Genomic DNA, 14620 nt, shown 5'->3' with positions numbered 1-14620 from the left:
CGAGAGCGAGAGCGAGAGCGAGAGAGAGAGAGAGAGAGAGAGAGAGAGAGAGAGAGAGAGAGAGAGAGAGAGAGAGAGAGAGAGAGAGAGAGAGAGAAAGAAAGAAAGAAAGAAAGGAGAGGAGGCTGGGTAGGACCAGCACAACGCTCTCAGCAAGGTCAACTAACACACTAACTCCAGAGGGGGAGACCGTATCGCGTGCGAGTGGGACAGCAAGAGCCATTTTTACCGCAATCCTCTATGTAAATGAGCCCTCGCTAACCTCGCTATAACCAGGGTTGTTTAGAGGAGATGTCCCTTCCAACAGAGGAGCCAGCACCATGCAGTACCTATTTCCTACGTTCTGTTATCACAGAGAGGAAAAAAAGCGGCAGTGAACAAGCCTGATGTGTGAGATGCCATGCTGCTGAAACCTGTGGCCACTCGTTAAGGAGTCAAAGGAGGCAGTTTCACATCACATTAACTCCACACAACATGCGATTAGTGCTGGCCTGCTTCACACACCTGCATAACATTGGCAATGGCTTTGAAACAGAAACCTGATTATTATTGATTATTCCAATCAATCCCTTTTCACACTGCTTAGAGAAGGGCAGAGGGAAATACTTTGGTATTCAGGTCACTTCAAGGTCAGGGAGATTAGCGAGAGGAGGGATACTGTGTGTGGAATGAGAAGAGGAAGAGGGTTCTAAGTCATTTTTATTGAAATAGATGCCTGGCCACTTAACATGCAGAGCAGTGTTTGGGTTCCAGTGCTAGGCTCTGTTGTTGTGGACTAGTGTCAGCGTGTGGGATGCGTGTGCAGGGGGAGATATTGTAATGAGACCAAGCAGAGGTATGACCTCTCTCTCTCTCAGCTCCAGCAGCAGAGCAGGCCGCCCAGCCAGGTGCCCACACAGTGTCTGAGACTGGGGACAAGGTGGTCCTGTCTCCTCTCCTACCTAACAGGGGCTGGCTTCACAGTAGGCACCAGGCTCAAATAGGTCCAAAACTCAAACCTAATACCAGTTAGATGAGGAACAACTACTCGGCACATCTGAGCCAACCCATTCTCCCCTTTCAACGATTACGATAGTCTTTATTTCAATCTCTGTGTCCCTGAATTGAAGGTAATTTAAAAGAGTTGATTGGACTAAATTAAATACATGTTGTTAGGCTTTCATTCGCAGATGTGCGTTAAGTATCCCGAAAAACCATTCTAATGAGTACAAATGGAGATCTCTGCCCAGCCCCAGTGTGGAGTCAGTGAGCAGCTTGCAATGCTTCGCTGAGCGTGTGTACCCACAGCTGTTGAACACTGCAGTGCCAGGAGTCCCTGCACCTCCTCTTTATGTGGGGGGTGGGAACCTGGCATATGGCACTATTCTCACTGGGCTCTCACAAGGACAGGGGAGCAGAAGAGGTGGGGGCGTGGGCAGGCATGAAGCACAGAGGCCCCAAAACCAATAGCCCTCTCTCTTGGCTAGATCTCTTCTCCCACTCTGGTTAAAGTTAACCTGAGCCGCTACATGAGAAGTACCATGTTACTACTACACCCCTATCACATTATACACACACACACACACACACACACACACACACGCACACGCGTGAACTCATGCAGATAGGGTGAACTTTTATCATGTTGCAGTCATGAGCCACGAGAGGAGAGGCGAGTCTTACCTTCTGAGCCCAGGATGAAGTGGTGGATGTCTGGCCCAGTGGACATGCGTGGTCCCTGGCAGCTCTTCTCCATCACCCCTCGAGGGGTCACCACCTTTATGTGGATCACCTGCACACAGGACAATCAAGATGGCAGCTCAAGTCACTAAGTTTGACTTTAATAACCGCAGAGAGTAGTGGAATTTCCAGGTTAGAGTTTAAAACAAGAGCTTCCTGGGTTTGCTGAGGTCATATTCAAGGCTACATTCTGTCAACCATTGACAGATCTTAACCAAAGCAAGCAGGCTTCTTCCCAGGAAAAACAAATAGAATGGTTCCCATACAGAAGGTTTTGACGGCCGCACCTGCAACTTCACGTGCAAGTTGCTAATTAGTGCCTTTCAGTTTCAAATCTTTTGCCTGTTCAGTCTCCTAGTAAGATCAGAGCTCGTTAGAGAGAAGAGGGCGGGCACGTACCAGGTCCTCGATGTTGCCGTAAACGTTCTTCTTCATGCCTGATGCCCTAGTGGCCACCCAGCCGCCCAGAGAACTGAACTCCATGGAGTCAGGCTCATGCCCCGTACAGTAGCCGCTCTCGTTGAGCTGGGGAGGAAAGAGAACAACAGAAGTACACTCATCAGTATTCATAGCAGCACATACTGTAGGTGGTTAAAAGAACTTGCTTGCATAAACCACAATTTGTTATGAAACCAAACAGCTTGAGACAAACAAATTCCTCTTCCATTGTTGGATTCAATAGAGGGCTCGTTAGGGGCTTTTGTGTTCAGATTCTTAGCTTGATGACATCATACATTTTTACAACGGTCTAAAATAAACCGACCACAAAAAAATAAGTGAAGTAGCAAAAATAGTTTTGGATGGTGGGCTGGGCTGGCTCTATGCTGAAAGATATTTGAGGTAATAAACCTGTAGAGCCCTGTCTGAGTGCCTTGCGGCAGGCAGGGCCAGGTCTGCTCTAATGACACCTCTCTTCCAGGTGATGTGAGGAGAGTCAGGCCGTGTGCTTTATGGCACTGCTCTCCCCGACAGGCAGCTTTCAATGCTGAGCCATCTGCTCAGTCAAAATGGCCTCTCTCTATATGCAAAAGTGGCGCCTGTTTGAGATGCAGCACACGCATTCCTCCACATCAAACACTGGCTCCTTCTCCATTTTTCTGAATTAGCTTCATGGTGCCATCTGCTCATCGCCCGAGCCTCTACCCTTCACTGCTCCGCTGTGGAACATACTTACCCTTTCTTCTGCCATTCAGACCTGCCTAGCATGGTCTCTCTGTACTCCCAGTAAACAACTAACCCACAGGTGAAAGGATGGGAGTTTATTCGTGGCCATCTTACCATCTTAATGACATGAGGCTTTCATGGCAAATCATTGGGTAAGAAATGGTTTAGAAATTTGAGCACTGACGAAGTCAAGACACTTACTAATCTCTCTAAATCCTGACCGATGATGCCAGCTTCAACGTGGGCGACTAAATTCTTCTCGTCGATCCACAATATGCGGTTCTGCAGATACAAAGACAAAACTCATGAGGTCATAAAATGTCACTGCTTAGATCGTTTATACCACTAGAACAAACAAAATAAAATCCTGTTCAACGCCTTATGACTTCAGCCCAAGTGAAAAGCAGGCTCTGTATCTGATAGAGGTTAAGAGGGAGAGGATTTTTATTCAAATGCAGTTGCATTGACAGCAAATACCCATGGCTGTCCTCACTGTACTCCAACTCTGCCTTCACCCATTGAATTACTGCCTTAAAATACATTCCAGTTGTTGAGGTCTTAAGCCCAAACAGGTCAGCATGCAGCATTTTATAACAACTGCGAGGAAAATACAGATTCTGTGGCGACCACAACATCTACCAATGAGAAAGGGAATAACAGCCAAGCTCTTGTAATTGTTGAAGACGCGGGGGGAGTATTTCAGTAGCAACTCCCACCAGCGAGATGCAGCACACATGTGGCTGGCGTGACTAGAGGACTAGGCCGTGGGGAGGACACAGCATCAGTCAGATAGATTCCAAAAGGTTAACCTCCTTTTAACATTCAATCCAGCAAATCCCCCTCTCGTTTCAGGCTCTCCAGGCACCTCCTGGCCCAGCTTGAGCTCCCCTCACAGAGACATCAATCATTCTCCAGAGGTAATAAAGTGTCTGCTGCTGTCATACACAGCCTTTCATGTGCCTCCCTCAGACCCGCTATGCCCCGTGACCCTTGACCCAGTGCACTGGTCACTAGTATTTACGTCACCCCCTCAGTGACTGCTGGACTAGCGCTGTCCAGACTGCCAATATATCACCTGGGCAGAGGGTTGTCCAACAGCGCTGTGATACAGTACTGCTACTAAATGCTGTTTCCTATTGGGTTTCCTTCACTAACAGTAATTTCTCTGAGAACAGCTTGGCAAATGAATGCTACAGGATTCTCCCAAAGTTAGATAATGAGAGAGTGAGTCTCAGCTGGAAGTCTGAATAAGCTTTGATGTGGATATAGGAGCATCCTCTGCTGACCGCTAGCTTTCCTGTCTGCACATCTATAGTAAGTTGTAGATTCCAACATTCACAGCAATAGGAGCTCTAACATCTAAAATAAATAGTCCCTGGCTTAATACTGTCCATACTAAACTATATATTGTCAGTTAATCTTACTATACAAGACATTATACTGTCATATAAATGAGTAAAACAGTAAGTTGTGTTGAGACAAAGTGCTGAGCAGAGCAGATCTCTGTATGGATGCATGTATATGTGCAGCTGTGCAGCTCTGATTCCCCACCATCTGTGAAGTATCCAGGGAGACAATGCAGCGAGTCTCCTCCGGGGGGCACTCTAGAGCACTGGTCACACTTGTGCCTCCTGGGGGAGGACAGGAGAGCGGTTAGGGTTAGGACCTGGAGTTTTCCCTGAGCATGTCACATGAACAGGGGAAAACTCCGGGCCCTAGTAGTATACTTTTTCCTGGTCAGGTCATATGGTCAAGACATGGCATACAGTATCATAATCATTCTGGTCTAAAATCAGTTATTAAGTTTGGAAAACATTAAAAAGCACATATTATAATGAACTGTACTATTGAGTTTACAAAAATGTAAAATACTCACCGCCGTATGGTATCAAACAAACATTGTGCTTGCATGCCAGCTCCACAAGTTTCACCACGTCGTTGTGGCAGTCTGCGCAGGCAAAGAATACCACAACAATATTTGGATGGACATTTTATCCCATGTCATTATATAAAACACACAGCCATAAATTAGTGTTAGGGCGATAACAAGAGTACTCATGTGGCAAAGGGAATAAGAAATGCCACATAAACCATCAGCCTCCGGAAAACAATAAACATTCACATAAGGCCTAAGCCATTTGAGCAGAGAGACAGGGAGAGCCAGGGATAGGCCAGGGAGAGCCAGGGATAGGCCAGGGGGTGCTTCTGGGGGAAGATGGCTCTGATTTGGCTGGGGGCATTCCTGAGATGGAACCAGAGAGCATGAAGCCCGGGTCTCTGGGGTGGGATGTGGGGGATCAATACGGACAAGGTGCTCTGGCCAATCCCAGCTCCCATGTCCATTCACACTGGTCCCCTGGCTGAGTGACTGAGGGTGAGGGGGAAGAGACAGAACAGCAATATCAACCTACATGGATCAGCTTCACTGGGCTCAAGCCCTCCCTCGCTGGCCAATGAAAAATGTATCCGTTCCAACACACTCTGCCGTCCAATTAAACAAAGGGCGGCTTTGGTGTGGGTATAAGAGTTCACAAGACTAACAACCTTCCACTTAAATATACAACCATACTAAAGTAACTACCCTGGAATTCACGTTTTACATCACTGAGGCTAGAGGGAGTGCAATTTTGTGTGGATTTGGAGAGTTAGAAAACCAGGGGACGTTCCAATTTGAATGCTGCTACAGGAGCTTCGTGATTTGCTGGCCATTTGGGAGCCTGCTAATCAAGTTTCAGCCATAAGTCAACACTCATTTACATGATAAAATAGTGCCGGCCATAACTGCAGTGAACCAATCTGTGGCGTAATTCATGGGGGTACTGTGCTGGGCCCGGCCGTGGTGTATTGGGTATCAAACGCCCTCCCCCTGACGCTTCTTATTAAGCCTCCGCTCATACATATTAATATCCCTACGCCTCTGCAGAGATTAACCCTTTAAATCACCTAAGCCAAGATGGAAAGAAGCAATGCAATGTGGGAGGGAAGGAAAAAAAACAAGGACCATTTACAATAGTAGTGCCGCAAAACTCACTTGGCCACACCACCATGTCCGGAACCCGCTCAAATTTCTTCCCTTGTCTGAGAGCAAAGATTTCATGTAAGCAATGACCTGTTAACATAAGAGTGAAAAAATGTAATATACTTAATATACTACGAAAAAAGCAATTATGGTTGTATGATCAGTAAAATTAGTGTGATATTTATAATTTAATTACTTGACAGTTTACTCTGATTCATGCAGCTTTTTTCCCTATGTTTTGCATGTGTAAAAATAGAGGCGGCATCATGATCTCAACATTCACACAGTGCCTGTATGAGAACCCTCCAGACTACTCCCATCCCCCTGGAGGACCAGAGCCTTCCCAGCATGCCTCACCGTGGGCACGGAACACCCTGTCCTCAGCCTCATGGGAGAAGGGGATGCCCGTGGCCTTCAGGTCCTCTACGAACGCCTCGTTCAGACTGGGCGGTGGCACAGCGCTGGCATTCAGGGCAGGCTGGGACAAAGACATGGGAGGAGGAGGAGGAGGAGCCATTAACTGACTGCTGCAGTCATTGGAATTCAAACCAACAGGAGACAAGTGTTGGAAATAACGACACTTACTGTCGCGGGGCTTTTATGCTTCACACTGGCGCCAAAGGTGTTTTCAAACCAGTCCTGCAAACTGGGCAGGATCATCCCGCTCAGCCTATACCTGCAATGAACAGAAACACACAGGATTAGAAGAAAGGAAATTACCCGTCACAATTTGCCACCAGACCCAATCGGTAAACATAACTTATGCTGGGAACTGCTGAAATATATACAGAAAACACTGTCTGGCTGTCATTGGTATGAAGTCAGCGTGTGGTGGTTGGAGCTGAATGAGTTTATTAGGCGAGCCCAATGACAGCGCTGTCCGTGCCGTCCCCGTCACGCCAGCCGCTGAATAATTGAACCGCTGGCACAGCAGAGGGCAGCACATCAGGGGACTGTAGTCCGCCTTTGTCCAGCAGACCATGAAACACACTCCTTAATGAAAAAGCCTCTGTCACAGAGGAGGAGAAATCTCTCAGGAGGAGAGAAGAGGAGAAATCTCTCTTTGACTTTCATTTCTTCCATCCAGCCACGCATATGTAGCAGCCAAAAATAATTCAACAGAGAAAGCACGGAATGGAAAGAGGTGGTTGATACAATTTAGAACATAGAATAACAGAGGACCCATTTCCTGCACAGCATCCTGTATAATTCCCCCCATTACACAAACCCAGCTCTACATACAGTACAGAGTCTACAAGATCCCTTTGATTTAAGTCTGACAGACAAGGCTTTCTGTTCTTAAACCATACATCACAAGTAAAAAACCAATAAGGCCATCTCTGCCTCTATAATGTGAGATAGACAAAGGTGTAAAACTGCCAAAGAAAAGAGCAATCCATTCTGCTGCCTGTGTGTACTGAAGTCATCCTCAGTCACTAGAGAGAGAGAGTAGAGTTAAAAGGTTTCTCTACACCCACAGGGATTCAAAGTAATAATTTCCTACAGCACTCAGCATATTTCTAAAATTGTTAGATTGTACACATCCAACCATGATCCACCTATGAGAACTGTTGACATACACAAAACAAAAAGCACCAGTTAGCCTATCTATGGTGAAGGGGAAGAAGTACAAACATTCCATGCAAGGCAATGATCTGAGTTTCCAATGGGGAGTTTCAAACAGCTGATAATAACACTAATTGACCTCATATGTCTGGGACTGAATTGAGGCAAGATATGCAGGATACAGATACCAGCCACTAGATGGCACTAGCACCCCACTCTAAATGAGTATCGCGAGGAGGGGGTTTCACTAGATAGCACAGCCACAAACCAAAATTGTCTATATCATTTAAATGAATGAAAACACAAATGTGCTTTTTGGTCTTAATTTAAGGTTAGGGTTAGGCTTAAGGTTAGCAGTGTGATTAATGTTTGGGTTAGATTTAAAATCACATTTTAAGCAGATAAATTGTAGAAATAGGCAGGGTTTTTGACTTTGTGGTTGTGGTAACTAGTGACGACCCGAGGAGGGGGAGGTTTTCGGTAGTATGTAGTGGAGTGGAGAGTGCAATCCAGAATGAGAATTCTATCACTGAATAATGGATACATTCACATTTACAGATCATAATACACAAGAACATTGAATATGTTCTTCATGAGAGTAAAAAAATTGGTTGAAAATGTTGGGACAGTATACTGTACCTTTTGCCTGTGAATTCTGCTTGACCCTTATTGTTGAAGAGGAATTTGGAGTCACCGTACCCCCAGCCATTCCACTTCATAATCTCCTGCCTTGGGAAACAAACAGTTGCAGTCAGTTTTATTGTGTTACAGTAATACCAGCTAATACTGTACTAATGCTATCTGAGGTCAAAGGAGGACACAGGAGAAAAATCTCAAGGCAGCAAGACACTACAAGCAAGCACTTTTAGAAGGACATGGCCTTGCACCTCATGAAAATGTCAGAATGTCAGAATTTTGTTGCAAACCGTAGTAGTTGGATAAGTGGTCTATTTGCCACTTATCCAACTATTGCAATGGGGAAATGTAGTGTTCCCTCATTTTGCTATCAGTTATTCAATGGGCTTTCCACATGGCTATCAGTAAGCATATTTGCAGTATGGGAGGCTGCAGTCACACCTAGGTGTAGTCCCTGAAAGGTGGCCTTCCCCTGTGTACTGCACACAGCCAACCACTGGCAGTGTTTCCCCTAGGACTTTTATCAGCAGTGGTGGCAGAGTTAGCGGTGGGGGGGTGACTGCCACGATTTAGCAGCGGTGGTGCGCCGCTGCTAAATGCATATAGGGGTAAAAGCCTATTGGCACAGTAACGTTGGGGAAGAAAACCTGTTAATTTCAAACACTATCATCAACAGCAATCAGTCAGGGTGTGGCTTAGATCTCATGTCATTAAGGACATTCCTTTCAACAATGACACTCCATGGGGGAAGCATCATGATGCATACCATAGATATGCATTACCAAAGGTGTGTCCAACAACTGGATATCCTCCTAAAACGATTTTGAAAGGAAGGAACATTGTGGGCATAGGCCTAATGATAATCATGGAAGAGGATACAAGAAACAGGGTTGAGCACTGAACTCAAACGTCAGGCAGAATTTTAGTATCTCAATATCTACTACATAATTAAACACTGACAGTTTAGTAATGTGCTTCTTCATCTGTGTTAAATCACTATGCTCATCCTAAGGGAATGCGTTTCAGAAATCACTAAGTTATAATACGACATGATTCAAGATTTCCCCAGCAGACAGATGAAATAGGCCACTACTCCTAGAAGGGATCCATAACTCACGTTGGTACACGTGATGGGATGCTAACACAGTGGAGTAAAACCATGATGAATGCCTGCCAAACAGCCAGGCAGTGTAAATTATGAGGAGCCTGGGAAATGAGACAGAGACATACTCTCCATGCCAGTCTGTGTGATCTCCTGTCATCACACTGGACGATGACACAACTCCACGCATCAACAAGCAGCCGAATACGGCTGTCCAGAGGTTAATGAATTTATTGTGCAATTAAATGGAAGCAACAGTGGTCTGGTCTCTGTCCCTTAGCTAACATTAATCCTAAGAGAGCTGGGGGAATCTTTTGAAAGTACTGTTATAAATATTACACACAGCATAAGAAAATGCTGATAACCAAAAACATTAGGCTAGTTCAACACCTTATTCATGTGGTAGCGTAATTCTGTGTCTGCACTCAAGTTATTCCAACAGAAAGAGACAATATTCCTGAGATTGGCACTGGCTGACTTGTTTTAGAAGCTCTGAATCATTTTTTTTAGAAGGTCTGTTAAGAGGACTGGCCTTAAAATGCCTTTTGAAAGAATGTATAGGTTGTAAGTAGACTCCAGACTGACATTCCAGCAGGACAATGACCAGTAGCTCAGCTTTGAAGTGTACAACATTCCTACACTCCAGTGACAAGTGAGTCGTTCCACCTCAAAAAGCACAAGAAAGAGGAATTCGACACCCACCATCTCAGATTCTGAAATCGTTTCTGTAGTTAGAGAAGATAAGCATTCCTGCAACATTGTTTTGTTGAAAAACTATTTACGCTAATTGATTGCACCCAAATTGGCAATTTCAAATGTATAAGATTCATATAATATTCAATAAATATAGTACCTAACATCCAATTTGGACCAAACCTCTTCTTAACAAAGATTAAGACGTGAGGTCAAAAGCCACCCACGGACCACACAAACCAAGCCCACCCCAACAACCAGTATACAGTATTAGTTCTCTATGTCTGACAAGTAGTATGAATCTGGAGGTAGGAGTATTGTTTCTTCATACCATGTAATGTATTCTCAGTTGTTTGGTTGATATTACCAGGTTATGACCACTAGGTGGTGCTCTTTCTGTTATTTGTTGAAAAAGGTGTCAAGACTGAACCTTCAAATGATAATGATTTATAAATGTAGAGTGAAGCATTACAGTTAGAACAATTTATTCCAATCCAGTACTCATCATCAAATCAGCAAACTATAAAATCAGGTGCTCGCACATTCACCATTGTATGCTCATCAATGGGTTTCCCAAGGACCAAGTCAAACTTAATGTCAGAATATGTCACTGGAAACTCCCTTTGCACCTGTAGCTAGCTTTCCCTCCAACTGGCAACAGATTTTTATGAGAATATTCTGAAATCCGCATTAAAGAAAATATGTGCATTTTCCCACCAGTGGTGTGTTTCCATCAAACTGACTTGGTTTCGGATAAAAATCAGTGTGTGATGACGTAGTGCACACAACATTTACTTGTTGTTTGACTTGATGCTTGCTAGTTCAAATTGTTTATCTTTTACTAAAAACATAGCCTTTTTTAGCAAAGAAAAAAACTAGAAGCATAGATGTTACACGCAATCTGCCTGCTAATCAAAGTCAACAAACAAGTATGCGCAACTGCAGAGTAAGCAAACATTTAGTGAAGTAAACTCCTTTCGTTAGCAAAAGTGTCCGAAAATCAAGCGCAAAAGTGTCAGCAAGCATTGAGGATGACTGAAGACAAGGAGAATAACACTATTGAGGTTGATCTGCAGGACGACAAAGAATTGGTTCAAAAAAAGGGGGCCTCCTCTGTCGTTAGGAACTGGTTTGGCTTTAAGATATCCGACCCCGACCAACAAACAGTACTGTGTAAGTTGTGTCAACGCATTGTGCTAGCCAAAGGCAAACAGTACTGTGGAAGTTGTGTCGACGCATTGTGCTAGCCAAAGGCAAACAGTACTGTGGAAGTTGTGGAGACGCATTGTGCTAGCCAAAGGCAAACAGTACTGTGGAAGTTGTGGAGACGCATTGTGCTAGCCAAAGGCAAACAGTACTGTGGAAGTTGTGTCTACGCATTGTGCTAGCCAAAGGCAAACAGTACTGTGTAAGTTGTCGACGCATTGTGCTAGCCAAAGGCAAACAGTACTGTGGAAGTTGTGTCGACGCATTGTGCTAGCCAAAGGCAAACAGTACTGTGGAAGTTGTGGAGACGCATTGTGCTAGCCAAAGGCAAACAGTACTGTGGAAGTTGTGTCTACGCATTGTGCTAGCCAAAGGCAAACAGTACTGTGTAAGTTGTCGACGCATTGTGCTAGCCAAAGGCAAACAGTACTGTGGAAGTTGTGTCTACGCATTGTGCTAGCCAAAGGCAAACAGTACTGTGTAAGTTGTCGACGCATTGTGCTAGCCAAAGGCAAACAGTACTGTGGAAGTTGTGTCTACGCATTGTGCTAGCCAAAGGCAAACAGTACTGTGTAAGTTGTCGACACATTGTGCTAGCCAAAGGCAAACAGTACTGTGGAAGTTGTGTCTACGCATTGTGCTAGCCAAAGGCAAACAGTACTGTGGAAGTTGTGTCTACGCATTGTGCTAGCCAAAGGCAAACAGTACTGTGGAAGTTGTGTCTACGCATTGTGCTAGCCAAAGGCAAACAGTACTGTGGAAGTTGTGTCTACGCATTGTGCTAGCCAAAGGCAAACAGTACTGTGGAAGTTGTGTCTACGCATTGTGCTAGCCAAAGGCAAACAGTACTGTGGAAGTTGTGTCTACGCATTGTGCTAGCCAAAGGTGGAAACACCAGCAATCTTTTTCACCACCCGAAAACCCTGCATGTGCGCGAATATGAAGAATCTACCAGAACGCGTGCAACAAACCCCCGGAGCAGCGGTGCAAGTCCCAAGACATCTTCAAGCCAGACCCACACTCAGCTATCACTCAAGGCATCATTCGTTAGTGGTACTCCCTATGACAAGAAGAGCAAGAAGTGGAATGAGATAACGAGTGCAATTACATATCACATAGAGAAAGACATGGAACCAATTCAAACTGTGGAGAAAGACGGTTTCAGAAAGCTGATTCGAACTCTAGACCCAAGATACGAGATCCCGAGTCGTAAATACTTCAGCAAAACATGTCTGCCAGAACTCCACACAGAATGTCGGGACAGAGATGCCAACGAAATCCGTAACACTGAATTCTTCTCTACCACCGCCGACTTATAGTCAAGCCGGACCACAGAGCCATACATTAGCCTCACGATTCATTACATTGACGACAACTGGAAGCTGCAAAGCAAATGCCTTCAGACCTCTTATTTCCCAGACGACCACACCGGAGAAATCATTGCAGCTGGGCTGAGGGAGGCCCTTTCATCCTGGGGCTTGAAAGAGTCGCGTCAAGTGTGTATGACTACCGACAGCGGATCGAACATGGTCAAAGCATTGGAGCTGAACAAATGGACAAGACTAGGGTGTTTCAGACACAGACTACACATTGCTATTGGTAAGTTTCAACATCCAAAACACTTTTTTTTTTATTAACATAACTTAAAAACAACATAACTTAAAATGCAGAATAACTATTGTTTTCCTTATCTCCTCTGTTTAAAGTTATAGCTGACTACACTGCCTGATCCTTCTTATACGTTAAGCCGAATATATACAGCTATGCAAATCTATAATATTTGTAATTTGTAAATGTGTGCAATATCCAAACATTAAATGGATTACATTGCTTTTATTTATAATTGATACATTAGCCTATGGTTTCAATATAATTGAATCTATCCTCTCTCTTTCAATAATAAATAGCCTACTCAATAAATTATCCCGTTTTCTAAAGCAACATAGCTCTCTTAAATCACAACAGTTGTATGTAAATCTATAGATGGATTACATTTGTAATCATGTCCAGTGTCCATGCTGTAAATGGTTGTAATTACAGCAGATGCAATGTTATTTCTATTGAATAATTGTGATTCATTATTTTTTCAGAGAGGAGTGTTCAAAACGAACCTCGGGTTTCCCGGGCCACAGGAGTGTGCAAGAAAGTGGGCAGCACATTTTCCTATAGTTGGAAGAAGCAGAAGGCCCTGACAAGTGCACAGGATAAAACTGAGCCTGCCCCTCCACAAGCTCATCATGGAATCCCCGACAAGGTGAGGATCTCCAATGCAGATGATGGAAAGAGTCCTGGAGCAGGAAAAGGCCATCACACAAGTCCTGGCAGCAGACAAAAAAACACGGCACCTTGCACCCTCCTAGCAAGAAATTGAGGTCTTTGAATCTATCACGGCAGCACTTAAACCCCTCCAGGATTTCACAGATGCCCTGTCAGGAGAGACATACGTGAGTGTGTCCTATCTGAAGCCGGTCCTCCACTTGTTCAAGACGGAAGTTCTGAAATCAAATGAGGGCGAAGCCAAACTGACCCGAGAGATTAAGATAAGGGTCCTCAATTACCTGAATGACAAATACACCGACCCTGAAACAGATGAGCTGCTCAGCATGGCTACCTTTTTGGACCCAAGGTTCAAGACCACCTACATGACCACTGAGAAGCTGGTGTAGGTGAAGGTGAGAGCTGCCTCCGAGACAGAAGCCCTCCTGGTAGGGAACACAGCTGTGGGGGACTTCTCTCTTGAAGAGGACCAGAGTGAGAGAGAGAAAGAAGCTGCCACTGCTCCACAACAAGCAAAGAAGTCCAAGAAGGGCCTTGGGAGTTTCTTTAAGAAAACCAGTAGTGCACCTGCCTTAAGAACCCAGAGACAGGTAATCGAGCAAGAGCTGGACCGCTACACTCTGATGATGGCAGCAGACAGTGAGGCTGATCCTTTGGAGTGGTGGCAAGTTCACGCATCCAACTTCCCACAAGTGAGTTGTCTGACAAAGAAATACTTATGGATCCCTGCCACAAGTTCGCCCTCTGAGAGAGCATTTAGCACTGGGCGCAATGTGGTCACATGCCAGAAGCTGTCAATAGGCTGGTGTTCCTGGCACGGAACTTGTGAAGAGGGAGGCAGTGAATTGTTACATGGTGAACTGAGAAACATACACACTGTCTGGTTAATGCTTGAAGAAGTTAGTCTAAAAAAGGTTTACAACTAAGCAGGTAGCTTAGTGGTTAAAAGCGTTGCGCCAGTAACCGAAAGGTCGCTGGTTCTAATCCCCCGAGCCGACTAGGTAAAAAATCTGTCGATGTGCCCTTGAGCAATGCACTTAACCCTAATTGCTCCTGTAAGTCGCTCTGGATAAGAGCGTCTGCTAAATGACTAAAATGTAATAATGACCGGTGTTATGCTGAAAAAAGACTGCACTTCTTATATTTGGCAGGAAAAAGTAAAAAATATTTACATTTTCTTTACATCCTGAGTACTTTAAATATTTTTTTATTTTATTTTACTGCATATTTATTTAACT

General features: G+C 44.6%; 1 protein-coding gene across 1 annotated transcript in view; it reads right to left on the bottom strand.

Moving 5' to 3' along the window:
* LOC121536761 (alkyldihydroxyacetonephosphate synthase, peroxisomal) overlaps positions 1 to 14620 on the bottom strand; it is a 37623-nt gene that overhangs the window by 18331 nt on the left and 4672 nt on the right. The window contains exons 2-10 of the mRNA XM_045206582.1: positions 8108 to 8197; positions 6488 to 6578; positions 6260 to 6380; positions 5915 to 5992; positions 4760 to 4831; positions 4435 to 4514; positions 3085 to 3165; positions 2119 to 2244; positions 1663 to 1771 (exon numbers count right to left, since the gene is read on the bottom strand). Of these exons, the coding sequence (XP_045062517.1) occupies positions 1663 to 1771; positions 2119 to 2244; positions 3085 to 3165; positions 4435 to 4514; positions 4760 to 4831; positions 5915 to 5992; positions 6260 to 6380; positions 6488 to 6578; positions 8108 to 8197 (848 nt within the window). The remainder of the gene's footprint in view (positions 1 to 1662; positions 1772 to 2118; positions 2245 to 3084; positions 3166 to 4434; positions 4515 to 4759; positions 4832 to 5914; positions 5993 to 6259; positions 6381 to 6487; positions 6579 to 8107; positions 8198 to 14620) is intronic.

Source organism: Coregonus clupeaformis, chromosome 23 (genome assembly GCF_020615455.1).
Source record: "Coregonus clupeaformis isolate EN_2021a chromosome 23, ASM2061545v1, whole genome shotgun sequence".
NCBI classification, from domain to species: Eukaryota; Metazoa; Chordata; class Actinopteri; order Salmoniformes; family Salmonidae; genus Coregonus; species Coregonus clupeaformis.
This window is presented reverse-complemented; position numbering and strand designations above follow the sequence as displayed.